Genomic DNA, 26,987 nt, shown 5'->3' with positions numbered 1-26,987 from the left:
TTGAACAACCCATAATGTTTACAAAGTCATTTTTCATGTTCTTCTACAATAAGACAAAATAGAATATATGGCAAAAAAAAAAATGAAGCTTTTGCTGTGATCTTCAGCAACTGGTCCCCATTCCACACTACCACACAGAGACTAGAAAAAACAGTTCAGCAGTTTTAGATGTGTATCAAAGTGGCATGAATGCTAACAAATCACAACCTACCTCTGGGTCAAGAATAGCTGTGGGCAAAACCATCTTTCATCACTAGGATCAAATTCCATTTAAGATTAGAATAAATTAGGAGATGATCACCATAGCCAGTAACCAACTGTGCATTTCAGCCTAAGGGTGGTTTACTTCTTTTACCAATGTTTTTCTTCAAAATTAACAACTCAGGTATCCATTAAATACCCATCAGAAGAGTTTATTTAAATCATAAAGAACACTTCCACCATAGTTTATCGAAACAATATATTGTTATAGATTTTATACATCTTACATTCTACAAAAGTGTTCATTTAAAGAAAGATTTTTGCGTCACATCTAACTTAAAGAGGCAGCTACTTTTTAAAGTACTGCACTACAACAGTTTAATGTGGTGAAGTATTTATTAATGCACTTCAGAGATGCTACCTGTAGCACATGGCATCTATTTTTTATTTTTTTTTCAGAACAGCTGACCAGTTACATCTGCATCCTCTGATGACTTCTTTCAGGCTTGTCCTCTTACATCTGTAAGCTACAGAGGTGTTTATAAAGGACATTCCTACTTAGGTGCTCCACCACACTGTTATGAGCACATTTAGTTTTTTTAAATTTATTTAAAATATAGGAAATTTTTCCCTACCTTAGATACAAACAGAGACTGATTAAAAAACTCTTGCATATATACACCGACACAACCCTGAAATGAAGGAATGAGGAGTCTGCCGGCATGGAAAAGGTACAGATAGATAGGACAGCAGGCTGGCCCATTGTATGTCCTCTGGTATCCTTTAAATTCAAAGCAGGACCTGTAGTGAACTGATGTTGGTAACATCAGAGAACAGAAACATCATCACTGTTCCCTTTATCGACTTTAGAACATTCCCTTTTCACTTCATGAACGTCCTTTATACTCCATATTTTCTTCTTTACACCTGCAGTATGATCCCAGAACAATACATTATCACAGGAAGAACTGGGAATCTTCATCATTACAGCCTTCCTTAATTAGGTTTTAACTAGCTGTGCCAGCCCAGAATTCACTTCTTGCTGACTGGTAGAGAGTGACAATTATGCCAGCCTGCCCACCTGAGTAGGTTTATTATAAAGAAAACAGAAGGCATAACAAAGACAACAACAACATAAATCAAAATCCCCTAAGCTCCAAATATCCATCATGTGGAATCTATCCCCAAAGCAAGTCATCTTGCTAACAAGTTCTTTTGGTATATTGCACTGTTTATAAATCAAAAGTCCATAAAACCATTACTAGTATGCAAAGCCGGTTCAAGTTGTTCTGGGTTAAGACAATTTGTTTGCTATTATCATCTGCTATAGTAATCAGCCAAGTACACGGAACTTTAGAAGAATTAGGCAGTGCCTCATGTACTCCAGTGTGCATTTTGCTTAAGGGGATTCGGAACAGTTTACTTAGCTGACTTCAGATAACAATTTTTAAAAATTGTTTTATCTTGCTATGCCACTTTCATAGATGGATATTTGATTTTAGATAAACTATTTACAGATCTATAGAAAAATGAAAAACCTTAAGACACCTAACAGAATCAGATCTACATTAAGTGATGCTCTTCTGAATTCGCAGTTGCACTCTTTGCCAGTTCCAGCGCATAGGGGTTATACTCTTCTTCAAGCTTTCTCTTCCAGATTTTAACTAGAGAATATTAGAATAAAACAAACACACAAAGAAAAATAAAGCCAAAATCCCCTACGTTACTTTATAACACTTGAGGCAAAACCTAAAATGAAAAGTTGTTGATTTTGAAGCTCCTCCTCCTCCTGAGGTAAGTTGGCACATGTATCATGAAACATCAGATGACCAATGAAACATTTTAAATATGCAGGAATGTGCTGAGGTCCTTGACCCAGCCTCACACTCAAGCAAGGCTCAGCTCTGAAGGTGTATCCAACTTTTGTATCAACAAAAACTCCTAAGTTTTCAAAACTTCTGAAGAAGTTTTAAAGTTGCCTAGTACCTATGATAACTACTGTTGGCTGCTGAATGCATTAACAGAGCTGGAAGAATGTGTTTCTAGAAGTACAAGGCTTTAACAAAACATTTTGGACAGGAAGATGTATCTCAAACAAGCTTCAATACAGAACTTAAGTCCACCCTAAGTACAGAGTATATACACCTCGGGGGGAAAGGTGTTGGTGATAAAACACATTTGTAGGATTTTCTAACAAATGGAAATAGCAACTCCATTAAAACCTCCTTGGATAAAGCAACATGTTTCACCTGCCAGAGGATTTCAGAGAGGGATTTTGTCTAAGAGTTTCTCAGACAAAGCTGACCTCAGTTTCACAGAATCAGGAAAACAAAAATCACAGAAAAGCACAACTCTGCCCTTACTAACCACTAACATGACAGGTGTCATCTTTCCAGTGAAAATGATGAAGTGGAATGATGAAAAAAATAAATCAAATTAAGTCCGTAAATACTCACTATAATTTGGTACATCCTCAAGTTCACTGGAAGCTGTTTTATCAGTGTCTGATAAGAAACTTTTTTCATGTTCAGTGGTTACGATGTTCAGTTCAGTTTCTCTTAGTCTTCCTTCAGCTTCTTCCTCAAAAGCCGCTATCATATCTCTGTAGGCCTTCCTGGCCTCTTCTGTCAGCTGTACCATTCTATGAAAATGGTCCTATTTAAATACAAAATACTAGTATTACTTACATGAGACAGTATGTTTTAACATCTCTATGAAAATCTGAATGAATATCCGTTATTTGGAATGTATGCATACTTATATATAACGTTGAAACCCAATGTGTGTTTTTAGTCAGTAAGAACTAAATCTAAAATGTGCATAGGAATATTTTGCTGAAAAATCATGAATGAAAAAATTTTCAATACCAATTAATGTAGGTTTGTCCACACATGTAACCACTGCAAAGTTTAAAACAGTCTTCTACATATTACATCCATTTTCACAGCAAGATTGTTATCGTGCAGATTCATTCAAACATCTGTTCAGCTAACCAAATGGTGGTGATCTTTAATACCGTCCACCTTTGGCCTTGGCTTTTCCCTATCTTTAAGAATATTTTTATAAGCATCCATTGTCTGTTTGGGTTGGAAGGGACCTTAAAGATGACCCAGTTCCAACCCTCCTGCCACGGGCAGGGACAGCTCTCACTAAACCAGGTTGCTCAAAGCCCCATCCAGCCTGGCCTTCAGCACTTCCAGGAATGGGGCATATTGTAAACGATGCAACTCCTCCACCTAAGTGTTTATAAAACCACAAAACAAACCAAGCTTTTACAGAAACCTAACTCTCTTGAAACAAACAAGTTGGAAAGACATCTAGGTGGAGACAACGTCAGGAAGAGATTGTGAAATCACTTTTTTGAACACTGCTGAGTGGCTGTACATTTATAATTAATTTCTCATATAAGCCACTTACCTAGAATAAAGGATACAGGTATGCAAAAGCAAAACAAACAAAACTTTAAAGAAGGAACTTTTTTTCCCACCCTACAGGTAAAAAGTAAAGCTCAACAAAAGCATAAAACTTGACTCCCAACTCACCTGAGCCCCATCGTAGCTAAAAATTCCCACCACACTCACAGGCACTGATTTGTTCACACAGCGGCCTAGGGCCCTGCGATTAAGGGCAAAAACGAATGGGATGTTCTGCTCACAGGCACAGTCGATAATGTTGTGTAGCGTCTCATCCAACCCACCTGTAGCAGATAAAAGTGTTAACAATGAACAACACTACTCAAGCTAGAAGACAGTGTTAAAAGATTATGAAAATTACATGATTATGGGTACATTTAGAAATGACAATAGTTTACAAGAACAAATACATGGATCTCAATAACAGTGTTAGATCTCCATTTTAAAGGAGAACTTCATACTTTTTTTGTTAACTAGCAGTATCCTTAGTCTGCTACTATTCTTTTTGGTTTTGTATGTAAAAACAATAGGATTTACTACAGAAACAAATCAGCCATAAAAAGATATGACTGATACAAAAATATTTAAAAGTTAGTAGAAATTAATGACAATAATTAGTAAAGCAATTTTTAAACAAAGAATCACTGACAACTCATTGTCAATCTGCAGCCTAAAAATACTGATAACAGGAGGGTTTTTTGTGCTGACACAACTGACATCAGTAATCTTTTTCTCTTCTTAGCTGTGCCAGTGCAATCTTTTGTGCAACTGCAATGCAAATCAGTAAGTAAACAGTTGTCAGTTTCAAGTAACTTCCCCCACCCCAGGTATTCTTGACTTAGTTCACACTTCAGATGCACAACAGTAAACAATCTGAAAAGGGAAGGCCTCTCTATATGATTGGATTTCAAAGGCTACTCAGATAGGTTCTGCCAATTATAATAATAATTGTCATCATAAGTATAAAAAGTCCGCTTTTTTACATTTCTTTTAAACAAACTTTTTTATTTTTTATTTTTAACTTATTTACCCTTTGACTGAATCTTTTCACAGTTAGGAGATATGATGACACACTTCAGTCTGTTCAGCCTCAGATGTTTCAAAACTTCTCGAAGCCCCATAACAAGCCTGCGCCTTATTTTAGCCTTTACTGGGTCTTTCTGATACATACGATCTTGGAAACGAACCAGTTCTTTTAAGAGGTCTGTCACACAACTGTCAACTTCTTTGCTAAGTACCTGGCTGCAATAACTGGAAGAAATAATAAATTAAATGTTAACAACTCTGAAATTACAAATGTGTCTTTGTCCATTTTCTATTCCCACTTCAGACACACTTATGACATACAAGAAAACAAATATTTACTTAAGATAATTGTAACTATTCAAGAGCCAGGACTTACCCTGGACTCTTCGCATAATGGTATGTGAATTTGCAACTTGCCATCTTTCTGTTGACATCCTTAGTTCTTTTCCTTGAGACCCTTCCTTACTGAAGGGCTACTTGTGTAAAAGATGGGAAAAAAATAATTCAGAACCCTTATCTTTCCCAGGAAATACTAGAAAGATGAAGTACATCCATTTTTACCACAAGGCTGTGGTCTGATACTGAAGTTAAGTGAAATAGGACAAAAGACAAAAAGAACATATTCTTAATGTTCTGAGAAGGAGGAATTTGATTCAGATTTCTATCTTTATTATAAGTAGCCATGTATTTAAAGAAATAAATTAGAATTATATACTTTCATTGTTGAACTTTGATTTAGACAGGTCAAAATAAAGATCCTCAGAAAAATGCTTTATTAGAAAAAATACATAAAGACTTATTTATTGGTATAAATATATATAGGTTTATGGTATAAGTTTATATATATATATATTTTATTTTGGTTTGTTATCTGTGGTATCTAGCTGTCCTATCAAGTTCTTAGCCACTGAAAAAAATCTTAAGTAAATATTTTTTACATACTTGCCATTTTTCACGTCAGAAGAAAACAAAACTCCATACTAAAAATAAGTAAGGTATCCTACTCTTATTGTTGAGTATTAAGCTGGCACTTTATTTAATGCAAGGTACTTATACTCAGCTACTTTTCCTTCCTCAGTCTCATGATTTTTTCACCTTTTTTTTTTCCTGCAAGGATAATTTATTCTGAAGTGACAGCTACAATGATGTAAAAACTATGTCTCTGGATTTCACTTTTTCACTTGTGCACCAGCTTATAGAAAAAGAAATTTAGAATCTTAGACTAAACACTAATTTGTGTTGCACAGAATGCAGTTAAGTATCTTCTTAGGAAGTTGCCACATTGGTGGTACTGTTGGAAAACAGATATCAGTACAATCGGTACTTACTCTCTAAATCTCCTACTATGGATTTTCGGAAGACAGCAATTTTGCTGCTTTGAAGCCATAGAGCTTTCTGTAGACTCCTTGGTAGACTCCTGGGTTCCTGTGCTCTCCAGAAACCCTTCAGTAACTTGCATTACAGGAACAGCTATCACATAAATAAAGATGTTTCAATTAAAAGACAGGCGACAAAGCTACTGGGAAGAGACTAATGTGAAGCACCTATCTCTTGAAGAGTTATTTCAGTATTATAACTATAGTATGTGAACGACTTTTTTTTTTTTTAAATTCATAGAATCTTAGAGTTGGAAGGGTCCCACAAGGATAATGAAGTCCAGCTCCTGGCTCCACAAAGGACAATGCAAAATCCAGACTGTATATCCTGAGATCATGGTCCAAATGCTTGACTCCAGCAGGCTTAGTGCCATGACCACTTCCCTATTCCAAGTGCCCACACACCCTCTCAGCGAAGAACCTTCTCCAGTTTTCCAACCTGAACCTTCCCCTGTCACTGTTAATTATTGTTCCTCTTTTTAAAACATACTGCCATAGAGATGCAGGGAGTCTCATTATGACGTATAATAAATCCAACAGGCATAAACGTGTGAAATAGTAATCAGAATCCCAATTACTCAGCTACAGTGAGCATCAACTTTGGCATACTTTAAACTCCAGATAAGCCAGTGTTGAATCTTTGAAAATTTTGAAGTTACATTTTCATTTAGCAGTATTTGGTACAACTGTTGAAAGTGCCAAGTGTGCTCATTCTCAAATCTCAACCTACATACTATGTTATAGCTTGAAAGATACCTGCTTCACTAGCCTGTGGAAGTGGTTCACCTTCAGTAGTATTTTCTGCAGGGAGACAAGTATCTCCATCTTTTAGTGTTGCCGTTTGTTCTAGCAGGTGTTGCTGTTTTCGCTGCTCTCTTTCTTTCAGAATAATCTAAAACATAGAAATAAAAAAAATCTTTATCACAGACAAAAAAGCAGTTTCTCTTACCAAGTGTTTACATACAGATCAATCAGAGAACTTTGGTGCTATAATTCAAGGTTTTACGTGTATTTTTAATTTTACATATAAATTCTGCAGTTCTTCAGAGTAACATTAAAGGGAGGGAAAGATAATTCCTTAAATCTACATTAAAAAATATCTTTTTTTCCTACACTACCAGCATGTGGGTGGAGAAAATCATTTCTAGTGATCTGCCTGGCTGGAAAATGAAAAATGTCTCCCTCTTTACCTTTCTTCTTCAAACTGAAGATTTGTAGCACTTCAGCTAAGCACTCAAATTCTCTCTCTTTCCAACCCACCATCCTGAACATTGCAATTTGCTTAACCAAGAATCCACCAGTCTACCTTCTGCATTTGCACCCCTGTTAAAAATCCCAAGTCAATCTCTATTGCATTGCTGTTTCTGAACTTGCAGGTTGGAGAAAAAAAGAAAAAAACAAACTACAGATCACTATCTGTATGGTACACTGAAGAAGGAAGGGAAGAAAGACAATCCAATACAAAAATTTGTTCAATTCAAACTTGCTGCTATAGGTGAAAGCACTAATCAGTTTCTTGAAACTCATCTTCCTTCTTTGCCTTTGTAGTTGGCTAGAAGTGGTTATTGTACACAAGGCTGCCTAGCTCAGATAATCTGCCCAAACTTTGTAATGAACTACACCATGGAATCTAAATGCCAAAGTAAATTTCTCCATTTGTGTTTGTCAAAAAAGAAAGAAGAAAGATAATCCCTACCACACTCAGAACACAAGATATTATGCAGACAAAGCAGATCTTTGTCTTTCTCAGACCCACTTTGGGCCTGAGAAAATAGAACAGCCAAAAGACTCAACAGTGATTACTATCCCTCCCCTCCCTCCACAAGAGTTTGTTATGGTTTTATGGTGTACGGTTCTCAAACTCAAACAGTCAGCACAGAACGAGTAGCAAACTACCTTCACTAGCTCCATAAGAACTTTTCTAGACCAAGATGTAACCCAGTGATGGAGTATTACATCTGGGGACAGTGCCATAAATGAAACCAGTGGTATTATAAAAATACTCTGCATAGGAGGCACGACAAGGAACAGCATGAATGGGGAAAGAGGGAAGAGAACTGAAACCCCCAGGCTGATCTAACACCAGTTGCTGGAGAGTCAGCAGAAATTCTGGCTTGGAAGAACCCAGATACATTAAACACTAACTTTGCATGTTCATTTTCCCCACTCCTGAAAATAACCATATCTTGTCCAAACCAAACAAGGATTCTTTGGGTGTCCCCCTGTTCCAGTCATATGCACACGCTTTTGTAGTGATGGCTATCTTCAGCTATAAAGTCATGTAAGCAAGGAAATGAATTCTGGGGGGAAATGGTATATGCTGTTTGTTAAGACTTTTCTTCCTCCCCTTTTCTTCTTAAACCAAGAAAAACCAACACTGAATTTTGGCAAGCAGAAGCTGAGATGCCTATCCCTGTAACAGGAATTTTAACAGTCTCAGAATAATACTAAAATTGCATTAGCCTATAATGTACTATGATTCTATAAACGTTAAAAATAGCAGCACCTTTTTAAGAGGTGTTGGTCTCTTTGCTTTAGGGACTTCTCTCTGCTTCCCTTTCTTTACCAAAGGAGCGCTGGAGTCCAAAGGGTTATGAGGCATCTTTCCTTGATTTAACCGGCGACTTTTTGTAGCTGTAGCAGGTTCTTTAGAAAGCAATGGTATGGCACCACCAACTGAGATAAAAAAGAAGTCTGTATCAGACAACTAGCACGAAGTACCTAAAGCAGAATCCAATGCAAGATTAATGACTGGAATAGGACTAGTATGCACACAGTAAATTTGTGTTGTGTTGCTTTTAAGAATGTTTATAGGCAATTCTGTGTCATTAAATGGTGCTCTTTAATAAAGGTATTCGTAGACCCCTCCCAAGTTAATGACAATTCCTCTACTATTATCATACTACCAGAATCACAAACTCTGTCTCAGAAGTAGAATTTGGCAGATCACTGCACTCCATGCTGCCTTTACCACCAAGCCACCTCAGCTTAGTAAACCTTCAGAAATCTCCGTGTTTCACTGTAAACTACCGCTAAGTCTCTTTTATTCAATCAAAACATCTCTCTGAAGATGTCCACTTTACCTGCACTTTTCAGAGGGTTTAGGGCACAGAGGCTTTAAATGACTGGCCGAGTGACAGAACTTGGAACCACCACACCATACCCTACCACACTCAGCTCAGGGTCACTAAGAATTACTGCATCCTGTCACTTCCACTACCTGCAATATAAACCAGGCTACGTTACCAAGTAAATGAGCAGGATGACGTAAGTAACAGTGGAATGAGCTTGACAAACCTCTGTACCCGAGGCAACCTCTTCCCACTGAAAATTACACAAAGCTCCTGGCAATTTGTCTTAAGCCATCTTCATTTACTGCTTCCAAAGTCTTTACGTGCTGATCCTCCAATATCACATACAGCACAATTAGCATAAGCCGCTTACTTCACAAATCTCTTACACCACTACTTTTCTCTTTAGGCACTGTGCAACAAAGGCAAACTGAGAACACTGCCAAGAATGCGTTGCAGTATGATAGCATAGGTGTCATCAAGAATTAAAACTGGATTTGAAGCAATACATACGTCCTGCAGGCACCTCAGAGCACTTACGTTGCTGAAACTGACGACTTCAACAGTTTGTCATTTTGAATGACTGATGCATTTCCAGAATTGAATTTGAATTCTAATTGCTACTGCTTTACTATGCTTTTCCAGCTACAGATTATTCACCAAAAGAAGTAGTAAATGGAATGAAATAATTTCAGCTGCAGTTGCATTCCTTGCCTTTCTTGCTCACTGTGCCTCTTTTCCAGCTACAGAGGTCAGCACAATGCTGCTTTACAAACTGATGTTGCATTTTGATAAGCACTGATTTAATTGCACTGAATAACACTAAAATAAAAATGGGAAAGTGAGGTAACATCTGCCTTATACTTTGAGGATATCAACACCATACAAAAGTTTGTCTTGTGCAGGTAATCTATTATTAGAAAGGAAGATCTGTGACCCATAAATTTGTGCCCCACCACCTACTTTTCAATCCATGCATTATATAATAATATATAACCAAAACTGGTTGTTAGCACCTCCACAGCACTGACTGACTCAAATGGGGGAAAAGTAAAAATCAACTGCAGAATTAAAAAAAAAAAAAAAATCATACAGGGTCTCTCAACAAAGCCTGATTGAAGACTAGTAATTTGAGCTTTTTAGAAAAGCTTATCCTGATATCACATTAAACTTTGTGAGATGAATGCTCCTTCAGTTAGCTATTTCCACAGTACTAAAACCATGAGAGAACATTTGTCATCCTTAAGTTTCAGCAAACACCATGTTTCTTTTTGCAAAACGTACCGCACTAACACAGCTAAGACTAAATTTTGACCTACAACAGAAAAGGCACTGATCCATTTGTTTCCTTGGTATGCGTCAACAAGGTTTGAAGGATTCTATCACCAAAAATCTACCATTTTGTTAAAAGCCACTGCTGCACAATTTTCAGGAACAGCAGAATTTATCCTTTGGATTGGGCTGAGTGATTCTCATATAACCCCTGTGTTTACAAAGCAGTTTTTTTTTGCATAAGTTCATAGCTCTAGGGTTTTTAGCATGGAAAGAGTTTAAGATGGCCTTTGTTATTGTGTAACCCCTTCCTGCAAGCTAAAAGCACAACAGTAACACACTTATTTAAGACAAAGTAAAATCTCCCCAAAACATTAATATTTTCCTCAAAACTAGTTATATGTTTTATTTTTATTTATTATTATTTTTTTTTTTTTTACAATTCAGTGTCTTGAAGATCTTTTCTTGCCCTAAGTCTTCCTCTAAAAAATTTAGACTTTCACGTCTTTTTAAAAAACAAAACAAACAAACAAAAAAAAACACCAATAAAACAAACACAACTGAATTAAAAAACAACAAATATACACAAAACATAAGATGATTTTCTCTTGCATCTTGTGAACAATGCTCCCGCCTGAATATTCACAGATGATTATATATCAGAATCAGGCTGCATTTAAACTTTGAATACTTAAATACAAATCAAGTTGAAAGAAAGTAAATTTAATCATAACCAGTACCTGAAAACACCACAGGTTTAGAAGACTGTTTTGACTTCTCTGTCTGCTGTTTCTGCTCCAAGACTGCCAGCATGCCACCTAAATCCAGTTGCACAGGAGTTTGACTCTTCTTACTATTGCTTTTGGATGTTTCCTGAGCAAATGAAGTATAGATTAGAACTGTTTTCCATTTCTGAATGCAGAGACTGTTGAATAATATATTCTTACAAACTTAATTCACAGTACACTTTTAATTTTTAACTTGATTTAATCAAACTATTATGCTCTTTAAACTCATATGAACTTTAATGTGAGACATAAAAAGTCAAAAACAGTTCAAATACTGTGTTGTTACTTTTTAATAGTGAAATAAAGCATAGAATAAAGTCTTTATTAAAGCAGGTGTTTCATGTCAGGATCACACTTTGGTTAAACTGCCACCTATTTTTGAAATAGAAAAAAGGCTTACCAGAATTGAAAGTCTTGTTAAAAGTACAGTGAAATTTCTAGGGCATGTGATTGCAATATACATACATCACTATCTTCAATGCTTTTTTAAAAAAGAGGTCACCAGCTCTTCCTTTAAGCAGCATTGCCTTATAAGCACTAATCTTTGTCTGCTTTGAAGAGAAGTTGAAAGTGGTGTCCCATATTTGCTACTGCATGTAATGATTCAGAATATAAAAAGATTACAAACGAATAGACTAGTAAAGACTAAGAAAGCGCAAACTGTGACTGCAGAACATGATAAGCAACTAACTCACAGATTTTTACTTACTCTGGAAGATCAATTCTATTATCTCCTGTTTTAACACAGTTACGGAATATGATCTCCTCTTGCTGAGTGCAAGATCATACCTTTCAACAGAGCTATGCCAGAACCTACAAGCCAACATGAAACTACTTATTGACCTCACTGTTGTGGTGTTTTTCTCTTTCTTGACCCAGGCTAAGTGGATCTCCATGTCTTAATCTGGCCAAATCATTTTCAAGAGGTTCTCAACTTCTTAAGACAATCAGTGAGGGCTGGATTTATGTAATGATCAAGTAAGAGAGGAGAAAAGAAGTATTGCAATACCTGAAACTTGCATGCATTAAAAAAACAGTATTTTCCCCTAAAAATTGTAATACAAACCAGGGGGGTAGCAATTACTACCACTGAGTGTTTTGAGTCAAGAGGACCTTGTCACTTACCTCAAAGTATGAATGAGGAACTATGAATACAATCATGGAAGGGCTTGCACTTAGTCTTATATTTAAATATGTTAGTTTCCTTTGTAATTTTGAATTTTCAAATATAAATTAATTTACCTGCATTTTCTTCCTTCCTAATGGTAAAGAAGGAGCCTGCTTCCATGACAATCCATCTACTTTAGGAGTCCTATCCTGTGTGGGAGAGGAACTATCCCAAGATGCTTTGGGGTAATGGATCTTTATTTAGAAACAAAAGGTAACAAGGAAGAGAAAGTATTAAAAGACACAAAAAGGGTAAAGTGAAAATGGTATTAAATTCATTTGGTATATGCTAGTCATCCTATCCACAGTAAATGGGGTTTAAAACTATGATCTACATCTTAAGCAGCAATGAAATTCTTGTAACAGTGAAATCACTTATTTGCTGCCCTATTACATCAGGCTCATATTTCCTTACTTTTTTCATATTTGTAATTAAAAACAGCAAACAGCTTCCTCATCAAATACTTGTTATGAAGGAATATAAACTACTTTATGATAATGCCTCTACAACCTATGCGTGTTTTGAGAGGTGATATTCCACTTAAGCTTACAAAAGTCAAAGGCTTCTCTCTCGTTTTCACTGCAGGTCTGCAAACTGCCTTCTTTATAGCAAACCTAGCTTGAGCAATCACCATGACTTCTACTGCCTTGAGCAGTAAAAAGAAAAAAAAAAGTGTTTTGTTAATGTCACTAGTATTCACAGTAATCAAAACCAAGGACAAAAAATTCTACCAACAAAACTGGCTTCAAAGAAACAGTGTTTCACCTGTATTATTTATTTGCTCTGCAAGAGCAATCACATTTCCAATCCTTGTGATTTATATTTGGGATTCATACCGATACTGAATACATTTCCGTATTAATCCTTAATAAATTTTCAAATGAATCCTTAATTCATTTTACTTATGGAAAATTAAGTAGCTTTGATTTATAATTAAGTAGCTTGGATTTATGACCAATGTCAGACTGAAGTTCTTACCCTTGCACAGTTTGACAACAGTGTTACACAATTCCAATGCCAATGAAATTTGTTTGTATGCACAAACAGCAAGGCCAGAAAATGAGTCTTCCTATTTTGTCCTTTTATGAAATGCAAAATCAAACATTAACAATATATGTATGAAAATCCTCAATCTACTGAATACATTGACTTTACAGAGAACCTATGGGGAAAGCCATGGGTAGGAGGGCTACATCGTAAGCATTCACATTTAGTCAAGAGAACTCCACCTTCACTCAACAAAAACCTGCAGTCTTTTCATGCTTATTTTCTTAAAATTCAGGTAAAGTTGTAAGATTACTTACTTCAACTTCCTTTTTGACAGCAGGAGTTAATGGTGATTTCTGAGATCCTAATTTGGTTCTCCTAGCAAAAGCAGTTACCAGATCAGGAAACTCCTCAGCATCCTAAATAAATTAAACAGAAAATGTTGCTTTTGTATGAACCGTCAAGTCCATATTCTCAAAACTGAGTTTTCCTATGCTCAAATGTTTTTCTCCCTGCTTATCACTCACTTACGATGATTTATTTCACTGTACAAAAGTTCAGAAGCTGAGTGTAGTGCCACCAACTATAATCAGCACTACAATGGTTAAATCAACTAGGCAGTAGTTGTTAATTCAGGGCTGAAAGAGCTTAGGAAAGAAATGCTTCCAACAGCAGCTTGTTATTGGTGTCAGCTGATACAAATAATTAGACATAAATGGCTCCTAAAGGAGTGTTTTTCAGATCATTTAACAGCCTTGCAAGCAACTACCCTCTTCTTCCAGTACAGTCTCCAGCTGTGCAATTCTGCCTTAAACATGTTAGTGGTGAAGAACAAAAGGGCAGGCAAAGGGGTAATAACTCTTGACTACAGTACAGAAGTAAACAGATAAATCAGTCAAGAGATTGTGTAGCCTTAGACACTTAGCAAATTTTAATAGCAAAGGATCCAGATTTTGGATTAATTAAGTCACTGGTACAGACAGGGTGGAGCTTGCTCTACACTGGCCACTTTATACCCAGGAGAGCTTCAATCAGAATGACTCGAAACCACCAGCCTGGTTTTAATTCAATTGCTTCTCCTCCCACTCTCTGAGAGGCCTTTTCAGCTGTGACAATACTGCTGAACATACCAACACTTCTTCTAGAGCCTGGAAGACTTCTTATAAACAGCCCGAGTTAGCATGTTTAAGAACAGGCAAGCTCAGTCTATACAGACACACCTAACTCAATAAATTATTTTAGAAGAAGGTCAAAAGAAGACTGGAAGAAAGGTAAAATGTTTTGTCAATGCACTCTTCCATCTTAAGGATTTCTTTAACCAGAGTTAGTACTTTTGGATTTAAATAGCCCTCGGTAGAACAAATACTTATTTCAGTTTGTCCAATCATTTACTGAAATTACATAAACTTCTGGCAGTTGCAACACCCTGTAGTAAAGGGAATAGTTAAAATCTAGCACTCAGAGTGGCATAATACCTCCTTATATTTGTTCTTAACTCATTACGCAGAAAAAACAGAGGACATAAAACAAATTAATGAAAACAAGCAAATAATCGCCTTTTTATTCTCTTGTCTCTTTTGATTCCTTCTAAGACATCTATTTTATAGACCAAGAAATCTTATTCAGTCTTGCCTTCCACAAGAACAGTTTTGATACCTTTGATCGTTGTCACAGAATCACAGAATCACAGAATTTTCTAGGTTGGAAGAGACCTCAAGATCATCGAGTCCAACCTCTGACCTAAAACTAACAGTCCCCACTAAACCATATCCCTAAGCTCTACATCTAAACGTCTTTTGAAGACTTCCAGGGATGGTGACTCCACCACCTCCCTGGGCAGCCCGTTCCAATGCCTCACAACCCTTTCAGTAAAGAAATTCTTCCTAACATCTAACCTAAAACTCCCCTGGCGTAACTTTAGCCCATTCCCCCTCGTCCTGTCACCAGGCACATGGGAGAACAGGCCAACCCCCACCTCGCTACAGCCTCCTTTAATGTACTTATACAGAGCAATAAGGTCACCCCTGAGCCTCCTCTTCTCTAGGCTGAACAAGCCCAGCTCCTTCAGCCGCTCCTCGTAGGACTTGCTCTCCAGGCCCCTCACCAGCTTCGTCGCCCTTCTTTGGACCCTGTCAGAGCCCTCCATCTTTTTTTAGTTCAGGTATGTGCATTTTTTTTATTAAGGAGTAGGGCATGCAAACCAGCATCCACATTCTATTTAGATCAGATCTGTCCAGGATTTATAATGTCATAATGTTTTCCATTTTCTTTCCTATTTTTCTGTGAATAATTCATAACGCTGCTTGCATGTTTGACCAGTACTACTAGCACTGGCCTGATTTGATGCTGTTACTAATAATTTCTTCCCTCAGGGAAAATACCTGGTTCAGAGACATTCATTGTGGACATAAAAACAGGATTACTTTTCCCCACATGCACTAATTTACACACATTAGGAGTTTCTATTAATTAGTGACTTTTATGAAATCTAGTAAGCATTCCAATACATTCCTCCAGTGAGCAGCTGCAAATGCAGAACCTTCTTAAGTTCTCGAGGTCCCCAGAAGTTCTACGTACACGATCGTTTTATGCTCTTCTATTTCAAGAATATCATACAAGCATCTCATGCATTTTTCACACTCAAGCTTTTCTATCAAACCAGGAGGCTCTGAAAGCTGTTCCCAACTACCAAACCAGGAGGCTCTGTAAGCTGTTCCCAACTACCACCCCAGATGCTGCATCCACATCATGGATTTCAGTGCCATATGTACATTCTGTTCTATGGTCCTATGTGATTTTTTTCCCCTCTTTTTGTCTTCATAAGTACCATTACCTTCCTACTATTCTCCACAATTCCTGCCATTCTTTCTGTTTAGATAAGTCATTCACAGATCAGATATTCTATTTTGGCATGTAGTAAAAAAAAAAAAAAAAAAAAGGATATTGTAATGCAGGAAAGAACATGCAGATCTTTGATTCTATCCACAATAATGAAAAGGTCTGTTAATAAAGTCGTTTCTTTTGACCTACCAGGGCAATGAACCATGCATGCAATGACAGTTCTGACATATGGTCCATGTTAAAATGTACAGAACAGAGGCCAGCCTGGAGGTTTTCTTTACATTGTCGTTTCACAGACTGAATATTACATACAATACATCAAACATATAAATCAACACAGGTGGTTACTGTTGTACGCTACTGGACTTTCAATGCAGGGTTGTTAAACCACAGATCATACAACAATTCTTTAAGGTGGGAGAGTCTAAGGCCTTCACGATACTGATACACAACAGTATCAATACACTAATATGCATATTACAGTTAAAATATTAATGAAAAAAATAATTAGCAATCAGGAACGTAAACGAATAGTGACAACTATGTTCCATAAGAATTGCTTCCAGATTTGAGATGGGCTGAAGCACATTACCAATATTGCATTCTTTAATACTGTGGCACACTACAGTATCAAGTATACTCCCCATCCATTGCACACTTTGCTTTCTGAAACAGTTACTGCAAAATATTTTTCATTTAGGAAATCTGTTTTTTTTTGGAGCCTGTTAACATCCAGATGCTCCAGTCTTTCCTGCACAACTATGCTAGTTCAATCCCTGATAAGTCGAAAGGCACAACCGCTCCCCACCTGTAACTTCTAACAAAAATCGTAACTGACATGGACATGACGCAATTTCCTCTACTAATGGCATTTGAACTTAAATGTGTGGAAAGCTGACTAACATCTGGTCTTCCAATACACACTCATAACACCAAAAAAAAATATATTACAACAAAAACCTCCTCACTGTACCTCAATCCTTGGTGGTTCCTGTGTTGCAGTAGGTTTGTTCTGAGTTTCTTCTACATCAGTGGGTGACTTGTTTTTCTTTTTCTTCTTCTTCTTTTTCTTCTTCTTTTCTGACGCTTCTTTATTCTCAGTTTCATTATCAACAGTGTTTATTTCTTCCTGTTAACAAAAATCATGAGGTATGACTATTAGAAATTGATTTATTTAATTATCACCCATGAAAATAAATACAAGAGTGATCACACTTACACAAATAATATGCATCTTAGTCAGCTTAAGCTAGAAAATTCAAGATCTCTTAGTAACTCAGAAGTACTGCAAGAACTCTTCATTTGAAGTGCATTAAATAATTATCAGAACATATCTGAACTACTGAGATTCCAATATGAAATTTCCACCCAGGTAGGACAAGATTTCCATGTTACATTCTTGTTTCAGAATGTGGGAATTTCAATAAAGTCTGGCCTAAAAGTGGCATATTCAAATCAGCTATTTTGAAATTCTGTGTTGCTAGATATGCATTGTTTTTCTGATACCTTGTTATTCTTTTTTTGACCACAAGTAGAGAAAAAAAAATCTAATAAGGACAATGGAACTTTATGTTACTTCTTAAAGTAACATAACTAGATACAGTATCTAAGAAAAAAAGGTAGTTTTTCACATCAAGAGACACACAGTAAGAGAAATTAGTTTAAAGCAGGTAATTCTCAAGTACCTTTACTGGACTATCCTGCTTTTCTTTGCCTCTGGGAAGACCTTCAGATGCTGGTGACAATGGAGTTTTCTTTGGGGGTTGTGAAAGTACCATAGCCCAAGTCAGACCTGGCTGAGCAGAATCATCTGTAGGTGCTTTAGGAAATGCCCCTGAGGAAAAAAAAAAAAAGTGATATTCAAAGACATCACAAAATATTTCTCAAATATTCAGAAGACACAGCGTCAATAGTGATTTAATCAAGGACTAGCAAATACAATGTAGAGCTATATTCTCTCCGAGGAAGGAGTGAAATAAGATGTTGTCTTATACATTTTGCTCCTTCAGAAAAGCTTCCAGAGTTACAATTGCTCCACATATTGTCAGGCCCTATATGCATACATTTAGTCCAATTAAATTATAACAGGAAATTATACTGTCATACAAACTACATAAATTCCATGCTCATTTTCTAACATATATTTTTTAAACTATGAACTCCTAGGATATTTCTATATAAAATTTGTCTATATAAAATTCCTCCAGCTGTGAACCACACAGCTTTTACATACAAGGCCACATCAGTACTTTCTACTTTCTGAAAAGTTTCCAGTTTTGCAGATACATAAACACAAGCTAAAAGGTTTCCTTACATGCCTCAGCATACAGGAGTTTCACCCACTACCATTTAGTGATATTGGTGTTTTGGGAGAAAAGAACTCACACATTTTGTAAATATTCCTAAAACATAGCAAAGCACATCAAAAGTAAAATAAAATAAATAAATAAAAATAATTGAGTGATTAAATACAGCAGTTTATTGAGTTTATGTGGCAAGGTTTTGGTAGTGAGGGGACTGGAGGGATGGCCTCTGTGAGAAAAGACCAGGGGCTGCCCTCAGGTTGTACACAGCTGGTTCCAGTGACAACAAAAAGGATCCACCACTGGCCAAACCTGAGCCCATCAGTGATACATGTTGGTGCAATGGAGCACCACTGTTCTAACACATTAAAGGAAGGGTAAAAATGTTGCACAGCAGCTGCAAAAGACAGGGTGACAAAAATGTGAGAAAACTCTGCAGACACCAAGGTCACTAAGGAAGGAGGGGAGGAGGTGCTCCAGATACCAGAGCAGAAGTTCCCCTGCAGCCCACGTAGAAGACCATGGTGCACAAAACAGGCTGTCACTTTGTAGGCCATGGGGGACCCCACAGTGCAGCAGGTGGACGTGCCCTGAAGGAAGCTGCAGCCTGTGGGGAGGCCACATTGGAACAGGCTGCTGGCAATAGGGGCAGGCAGCCTCCCCCTCAGTGGGGGGACACAGGCCACATCAGTCTCTTTCTGAAGGACTCTACCCTGTGGGACGGAGCCGTGTGGGAGCAGTGCTTGAAGAGCTGCTGCCTGTGGGCAGCCCCCACAGGCTCAGCTGGGGAAGGACGGCATCCATGCGAGGGACCCCACGGGGAGCAGGGGCAGGACCGTGAGGGAGCGGCAGAGATTAAACCTCAGGGACTGACCGCAGCCCTGATTCCCTGTTCCCCTGCACTGCTCAGGGGGAGGAGGTGTAAGACTCAGGAGAGGAGTGAGGTTGAGCCTGGGAAGAAGGTTGGGGGTGCAGAGAAGGTCATTTTAGGGTTGTCCTTGTTTCTCACCACCTACTCTATTTGTAGTTGGCAATGAATTAAATTTAGCTACTCCATGTTGAGTCTGTTTTGCCTCTGATGGTAACTGGTAAGCAATCTTCCCATCTTTATCTTGATCCACAAGCTTTTCCATCTTATTTTCTCCCTCTGGCAGGTTGAGGAGGGGGAGTGCAGCTTGGTGGGCACCCAAGGTTAACCTTAACATTTATTTCAAACATCAATTTTATTCAGGGGGATAGGAACTCACAGCAACATTTGCAAACTGATAAATGCAAGCAGTTCAAATATGTGGAAAGGATTTACACCTGCAGCACTTACCTCTACCATCAAATGAAGAGGGAATTAAGCTGGCTACTGCTTCATTTAAAGTTTTTGATGGGGCTTTGTTTTCCACAGAAACATCTTCCTGTAAAATAGAGGGTCATGTCATACAAATATGAATAACACCACTTACCTAAACAGAGCTAAAACTTAAAAACAGAATAAAAAAAATCCTCAACCCTTGCAAACAAAGGTGTAGGGAATTTTGCAGCCCACTTTTTTGTTGTTGTTGTTGCTGTTCTTAGTGGAATCATCATTTGGACCCCACTGCATTATAAAATATAAGCAGATGCTTTTCCAGTGTTTAACAAGTAAGATGCCTACTTCCATTTTACAAAGTTACCCAAACAATGATTCTAAAACATTTTATTGTTCATTCTTAATCTCTCAAGAACACTGAAAACAAAGTCCATCACCAAACTCAAACTAGCAATGAAAAAAAAGGAACAGCAAAAAGGTATTCTGTCCATCACAAGCAGTTTTCCCCTGAAGGGTACTGTAAGTCTCATGCTATTTGGATTTTTTCAAAAGGATTCATCTGTAGCCACTGTTGAAAACTCTGATTCAACATGCTTGGCATACTGCTGAACATGGCAGCACTACCAATCTAAACTGTCATAGTACATGGCTTTCCTGTATCTGCACACAGCACCAGATAACGAAGGAATAGAAAGAAAGAGTAAAAGAGAAAAGAAGTGTTAAGCTATGAAACATCCCACTTGCAAGCTACTTAAACAGGTATTAACATAATGCAAAAATAGTTTCTTGAATTTAGGAAAAAAGTATTTTTATGAGTTCTGCAACATCAAAGCATTAGCTAACCTTTCCGTTCAACCAAGGAGACATTTCTGGTTGACTAAGGCACGTAAAGTTACTTTCTGCTGAACATACTGGTCCACTTCGATGATGTACATTCCATGTCTCACTGGTTTCAAAACTCTGTGACTTGTGGAAATCCAAAAGAGTAGTTTCAAAGGCAGGTAAAGGAAGAGACTCTATTTTTGGAGTTTGAGTTGACTTCTTGCTTGTAGTTTTATTGTAGCTGTCTGAATAAAGCATGCAAAGTCAAAAAAATGAAACTTGCTTGTGATTGTCTCTGTATGTCCTATAGCACACCAGTTGACATAGCTACTGTAACTGTTACAAGAACCACTGCTATATACACATCTCATAGTAAAACAAACAAACAAACCAAACCCTAGTGTTTATAACCAACTTGTATAAACAACAACAAATTGACAAGCAACTGACATTTAATTCTGACGCTTGCTTAGGAAATTTTTACATCAATTTACATGAGCTTGTGCAATCAGCAAGAAGACATTACCATCTGTTGTCAAAAAGTCACAGAGTAAAAAAACAAAATAAAAAAATCCTGTTCCTTAACCACCCTAGATATCGAAAAATGATCACAAACTAGAAGTTATAACACAGTCAAATATTTTACATCTATCCTACATGTTTCAACCCAAAATTTATACCTGGCTTCATGGAATCTCTGCTCCATGCAGTGGACTGGGATGAAGTCCTGTTCACGATTTTGACAGAAGACTGCTCTCTATCATGCTCTTTCTTGTCTGATTTTTTCTCATCCTCTTTTGATCTCCTTTGCTGCAAAGTATTTGTGACATGTTTAGTTGATTCTAGAACTTAGTAAAACTAAGTTAACTGTGCACCTGAAGCTTGAAAATGAAGCAAATACATCATAAACACTACACCATAACCCCAAATAACCAACAAAACCAGGAACAGCTATTAAGTGATTTGTTACTGAAGTTTATCTACTTTGTTACTTTTTAACTGTGCTACTTGTAGCCCATGGAAAAGGGGAAGCATTTTCCAAGGGGAAGCATCCCCATGAAAAGGGGAATTCCATGCTTCTATGCAACTATGTTTTAAGATCTCATTAAAATCAATCACAGCATTGTCAAAAGCTTAAAATCATTCTGTCTTAAATTGTCCAGTCTTACTTTCTAAGACTGAGTTTCTTCTAGAAAAGGACTAAAATCCTAAAAGCATTCCAAGCTTTTGACTAAACTACATATTATTAATTTTGAAAAGGAAGAAAACATTTAGACTGATTTAAAACAATATCATAACTTTAAAAACAGTGCTCACCTTTGAAAGGTTCTTACTTTCTTGTTTGATTGGGTACTTTTGCTGGGCAGATTGACTAACTAGGCCAGAATCATTACAGGGTGCTGAGTTGTTACCAGGATGGTATGAGCCAGCTATTGGATACATATTTGAAACAACATCAGGTGAGTAAGAGCTGCTGGAGTATTCACAGAACGCAGGAGCTCCCATAACCCTATGTGAGGGACGTTGAGAAAGAGATGAGAAGTCATCCTGGGGTAAATCTTCAGGATATACTGGATGCCTAGATAAACATAACATTCATGGTCTGAATGATTTGTTTAACAGGAAAGCTATATTTCAAAAGAAAAGTATTCCATGTTATTGCAATTAAGTATTTGCTCACTGCTGTAGGTTGTTTAAAAAATACATATTTTGTTTTGGATAAAACATGCAGTTTAGGAAATATTTAGAAATACAGGTGTTATCTGTTTCCAAGTTGCAAATGTAGTATGTTTTATATTTACAGCCCTCATTTCTGTTTAAGGTAACTAGCTTTCTTTGTTCTTATTTTTGGTCAGCTTTTTCTTGTGAAACAAATGAAACGCACAGTATAACTACACAACATGCTTTAGACACTTTACTACAAAAATACAAGCACTAAACATGAAATCTATCCCAAAATGGCATAATAACAAAGTATGGATATAGCATCTTATGGGGTAGAAGGCATGTATGAAATACAAAGCAAAATGTCTAATTTGTGCATTTTTCCTTCAAAGGTGTACTCGAAGTTCCCTTCCAGTTTCATTTTATAATTTCTACAGAAACTGCATGCTGAGGCCCAAACTTGATTAAGGGGGGAGGAGGGACATTTCTCAGCTGTTGTGTCAAGATGAAGACAGTTTAATAGGAAAGAAAAGGGAGGGAAAAACACAGTTCTGTCTAATTTTTAAAGCTGTTCAGCATGAAGCTGTTCATCCCTGGGGACACGAAAAACACAAAAACGCTCCCATCAGAACAAGATGCTTGTTGGAATTCTGATAAACTGCAGTCAAAACAACACCTGCAATGACAAGAGCCGGGCCTGTCACCACAGATCAACATTCTCCCTGTGAAAAGTCCTTACAAAAACAGGGCCTTGGGAACAGGAGATGAGGTACCAAATACACAAATACAGAAATACACAAATCTAAGCCTGGAAAACAACAGGTGGAGCATTTCTAGAGGCAGAATATCAGTGTATCAGAGCTTTGACTTTCCCACAGCACTCAGTGTCTGAAACTGGAAAGCTGAAAACCCCCAAGAAATAACATTCAGAAAATGTACATACTTATCCAGAGATGGGTTTTGAAAGAATGGGTAGCACGGAGTAAAGTACGTAGGAGACATGCATGCTACCGAGGATTCTGTCCATGCCATGGCTACTGCTGCATGTTTTGGGACAAACGGCTCGACCTCTGCTGATAACTGGACGCCCTAGGAAACAAAACGTTTTTAGGCTACGTGCATTTTGAGATTACCATTATAAGCGAAGAACATTCACTCCTGCGAGCAGAACTACCACAGAAGGGCGTTAGCCTGCTCTCCGTGCTCTTCACAAAGCATGCAAAACAACAAAGCGCACCGAAAAGAAAGAGAGAGGAAGGGGGAGCAGAAAAACCAAGGAGAAATTAAGTTTCCTTTAATCCCAACGTTATCGGTAAATACCCCACGGGCCCGCTTCAGAGAGCACAGGGGCAGCTCAGCAGGCGGGCGCTGCTGCACGGCCCGAGGCTGCCCTGTGGCACCTAGCACGAAGGGCTCTCCCTGCTCGCCCCCGTGCAGCCCCGCCGCCCCCCGGCCCTGCCCCGCGCCCCGTGGCCGTGCCCGGCCTCACCTCCGCGCCCCGCAGCGGGGCCGGCCACCTGCCCGCACACATGGCGGCGGCAGCGCCGGGACGGGCCGGGCCGGGCCGGGCCCCGCAGCTCCGCTCCAGCCCCGCGCCGCTCCCCCTCCGCCGCCTGCAATGAGCGCGGCGGCGCCGGGCGATGACGTGAGGCCGCGGGCAGCCCCGGCACGGGACCGCCCGGCGGGGCGGGGCGGGGCGGGGCGGGGCGGGCGCACGGAGGCCGCGGCCGGGGCCGGGCTGTGTCGGGGCTGGGGGTGCTGCACCCGGCGGGGCGCTCGCCTGGGCCGCCGGGCATCGTCACCGAGGGTTATAAATGGCACTACGGAAGTTACCGGTGTGTAAAAAGTTTCACGGAATGTTTCAGCTGCTGTTTGACACCTTAGGACGGGTTTACACCACACCATTTGTTATTTGGACGTTCATTCCCATCAGGGCCTGTACCAGCTCCAGTCCTTTAATTTCGGGATGTCACCAGCCGGTCTGCATTTCACCTTCCACTGCCAGCTGCATTTGGAGGTTGGCTGCAGTTACCAGATTATAGCTCCTAAGTAGAATCAGTTGCATAACCCATTTTATTTACCCTTAACTTGATTTTTTATAAGACTAATCATATCCAGGTTACAAATCTTGGCCTCTAGTGTAAGATAATTCTTGCAGAGGAACAATATAGCTTCATCACATTAGTTGCCTGGTGAGTTAGAACTCTAGACATCCAGGTTTCATAGATCATGTAAGAATAGTTTTATTTTTTTGTCTGCTACTGAACAGTTGCACCACTGGATTTGAGCATGCAACGCAGCAGCAAAGCAGAGTGCAGAAGTTACAGAACACAGGTAACAAGTGGTCATCTAGTCAGAACACGAGGTTTTTAAAGTAGGTGAACTTTAATAAGAAATTCAGTGCAAAGTAAGACAGACACAGTAACAGTAAAGAAGACAGATAGTTTCATTATTCTTTGAACAGATAGCAGCCTCCTTGGAATTGCATTTGACTGAGCTTTGTTGCTGTGAATAATACAGCTCATGCACAGGTACGGATATATGTTTGTACATCTTAAAGTATTCACTGAATACTACCAGCATGTATACACTCATATACATAAAGTTCCAGAAGATTTAGGAGACAAGTTCTAGACAGTGGTTCACTTCTGCTCATCCTTTGAGAGAGGTCTTCTAAAGAGAAGAATGTGCGGCTCTGCAGAAATAAAATTGAACAAAGTGTCAGTCTGACCCTTATGTCTTGGTTACAGATATTTCATACATTGAACAACATTTGGACAATATTTAGGCCTTACTAATTAAATAAGAAACATAAATCAGGTCCACAAAGGTGTCCACATGTAGCATCTACAATTTTGCAGTAAAGTTTTCTGAATCAAGCAGCTGATCTAAAAAAATTCATAGCAAAGGTTGTCAGTATCATGAATGTGTACAGGAAGGAAGTACTGAAGATACAGGGTTGGTACCAGACTTGTTGCTCTACATTAGGTACTTGGTGAGCTCTGCTAATGTAACAGTATAAAAAAAAACTGCTGGTGCTGTCCTTGTTAGGTACACACTGTCAAGCATCAAGTCCCTTAAGTTGATACAGCCTGCAGATTTTTTTCCAAGAAATTAGCCTTCTCATGTCTTTAGAATCTGCATTTTTGGAAACCTGGAATTTGATAGGACTAGCTGGAATTTATCTATCACCATTTGCAAGCTTGATTACCATGCATCAGGAATGGCCATGTTCAGTAGACTCTTGTTGGAGAGGTGTTAGGGCTTTGTGTCCTTTAAATTGAAAGACTGGTTTTAGTTTTTCATTTTGTAGGTAGCATAACTAGAGCTCAAACTGTAAATTTTTCAAAGCATTTATGCAGGAGTTTGTATACATTAGCATCTGCTAGGTTTTTGTAGTAAGCAGGTGTGCCAGCTTCATAATGTAAAAATATCCTGATATACTAACATCATTGAAGAGCTCAAAAAAATAATTCTGTAGAAACTGTTTCAAATTTAGCATGCTTTATCTACCAGTAGACTGATCTACTTGGAAGAAAGATAGCATTTTCTATGACTAGTTCTGAGAATAAGAGGTGAAGTTCAAAAAAAAGAAGCTGCTGTGTTAGGTTGCTACCATGCTGAAATAGCAAGAAACTGACTAAACGTTGAGTAGTGAATTCCACTTAGGTTCAACTGCAGAATCAACTATGCACTTCATAGTTCAGTTGAAGCACCAGGCAGTTGATATTTTAGACTTTTGTTCATCTAATCCTATTCAGCTGTACTTACCAGGCTCGTGGATCATATAATGAACCCATCCGAGACTCTGCTGAACACCAAGACTTCTCCACTCCTCTTCAGACATTAGATGAGTTTTTGGCACTTGTTTTAAGAGTTCTCTTGGCAGCGTCACATGCCTGTAGAAATTTAGCAATTAACATGTTACACATGCTAATCCCTACAAACCTCGCCCAGATCTTTGTTGAAAGGTGGCTCGCGGGCTCACTTACAAATACCAGCCCTTCCCGAAAGAGAATCCTGGCATACCGATTGCTGGGACCCGCCGGCCTCACTTTAGTTTATCCGTACGTTTGTTAGCGCCACGCTGCGACGCGGAGTTACGACTCGCTTCGCATACCGGCGATTTAGCGAGGCAGCGGCAGGGCCCTCCCCCACCCCGCTGCTCCCCCCGGCTTGGAGGCGAGGCGCTGCCCCCCCCGACCCCATGGAGCCGCAGCCCCCCCCCCGCCCCGCGGTGCCGTACCGGTACTCGTACTGCTCGTCAAAGTACTTGTCGGAGTAGTAGATCTGCTTGCTGGCCGGGCTGACAGTGGTGGTGGTGGTGGTGGCAGGCCCGTCCGTCACCCCGTCCGTCACCCCGTCCGTCATTGTGCCGCTCGGCGCGGCCCGGCGGGTGCGGGCGGTGCACGGCAGCGCTGCTCTGCGGGCGGAGCTCCCCGCCGACTGAGCGCCGCGGCCGCGCCCGCTCCGTTTGAATCCTACGCCGCGGCTGCCGATTGGCCCGCCGGATCGGCCAATGGGACGGCAGCCGCGCCGCCCCGCCAGCCAATCCTGGGGAGCTGCGGGTTGCGTAACGGGGAGGGGCGGGGCTGGGAGGGGAGGGGCGCGGGCTGACCGCGTGACCGGAGCGGCGCGGTGATTGGCCGGCGGCCGGCGGGCGGTTCCAGTGGCTGCTGTAGCGTCCGGCAGCCCTTAGCGCCCGTTAGCGACGGTTGCTAACGACGGTTGCTAACGCCCGTTGCTAACGGCCG

General features: G+C 39.2%; 2 protein-coding genes across 4 annotated transcripts; both read right to left on the bottom strand.

Annotated features, from left to right (window-relative positions):
- Positions 1–397: 397 nt before the first annotated feature.
- On the bottom strand, positions 398–23,882 carry SECISBP2 (SECIS binding protein 2). 3 transcript variants are annotated; one of them, XM_068666062.1, is made up of 18 exons: positions 23,723–23,882; positions 23,177–23,322; positions 21,886–22,147; positions 21,249–21,378; positions 20,590–20,813; positions 19,765–19,852; positions 17,829–17,977; positions 17,117–17,272; positions 13,620–13,721; positions 12,390–12,509; positions 11,100–11,232; positions 8,523–8,692; positions 6,773–6,908; positions 5,969–6,110; positions 4,645–4,865; positions 3,744–3,898; positions 2,658–2,856; positions 398–1,865 (listed from the first exon to the last, which is right to left on the bottom strand). In XM_068666062.1, the coding sequence occupies exons 1-18, from the start codon at positions 23,762–23,764 to the stop codon at positions 1,765–1,767; spliced, it is 2,676 nt and encodes an 891-aa protein (XP_068522163.1). In that variant the 5' UTR covers positions 23,765–23,882; the 3' UTR covers positions 398–1,764. The 3 variants fall into 3 exon arrangements, with proteins under 3 accessions (XP_068522163.1, XP_068522164.1, XP_068522165.1); XM_068666063.1 differs by having other exon boundaries at positions 21,249–21,375; XM_068666064.1 differs by having other exon boundaries at positions 21,886–22,078.
- Positions 23,883–24,451: 569 nt separating this feature from the next.
- Positions 24,452–26,705, bottom strand: CKS2 (CDC28 protein kinase regulatory subunit 2). The gene is made up of 3 exons (XM_068667401.1): positions 26,480–26,705; positions 26,005–26,132; positions 24,452–24,928 (listed from the first exon to the last, which is right to left on the bottom strand). Exons 1-3 carry the CDS (start codon positions 26,602–26,604, stop codon positions 24,876–24,878), a joined length of 306 nt encoding a protein of 101 aa, XP_068523502.1. The 5' UTR covers positions 26,605–26,705; the 3' UTR covers positions 24,452–24,875.
- Between the last annotated feature and the right edge of the window lie 282 nt (positions 26,706–26,987).

Source organism: Anas acuta, chromosome Z (assembly GCF_963932015.1).
Source record: "Anas acuta chromosome Z, bAnaAcu1.1, whole genome shotgun sequence".
Classification (NCBI taxonomy): domain Eukaryota; kingdom Metazoa; phylum Chordata; class Aves; order Anseriformes; family Anatidae; genus Anas; species Anas acuta.
Note: the sequence above shows the minus strand (reverse complement) of the source record. Positions and strands in the feature narration are given on the sequence as shown.

Bases quoted from the DNA above. Each gene is read 5' to 3' on its own strand.
- SECISBP2 (XM_068666062.1), bottom strand. From the start codon at position 23,764: ATGTGTGCGGGCAGGTGGCCGGCCCCGCTGCGGGGCGCGGAG. The intron at 17,978-19,764 runs GTAAGTGCTGCA...TTTTTTCCTCAG, and splicing joins CTCTTCATTTGATGGTAGAG to GGGCATTTCCTAAAGCACCT. The intron at 4,866-5,968 runs GTAAGTACCGAT...TATTTCTTCCAG, and splicing joins CATAGTAGGAGATTTAGAGA to TTATTGCAGCCAGGTACTTA.
- CKS2 (XM_068667401.1), bottom strand. From the start codon at position 26,604: ATGACGGACGGGGTGACGGACGGGGTGACGGACGGGCCTGCCACCACC. The intron at 26,133-26,479 runs GTACGGCACCGC...AAATTTCTACAG, and splicing joins GACGAGCAGTACGAGTACCG to GCATGTGACGCTGCCAAGAG. The intron at 24,929-26,004 runs GTAAGTACAGCT...TTATTTCTGCAG, and splicing joins TTATATGATCCACGAGCCTG to AGCCGCACATTCTTCTCTTT.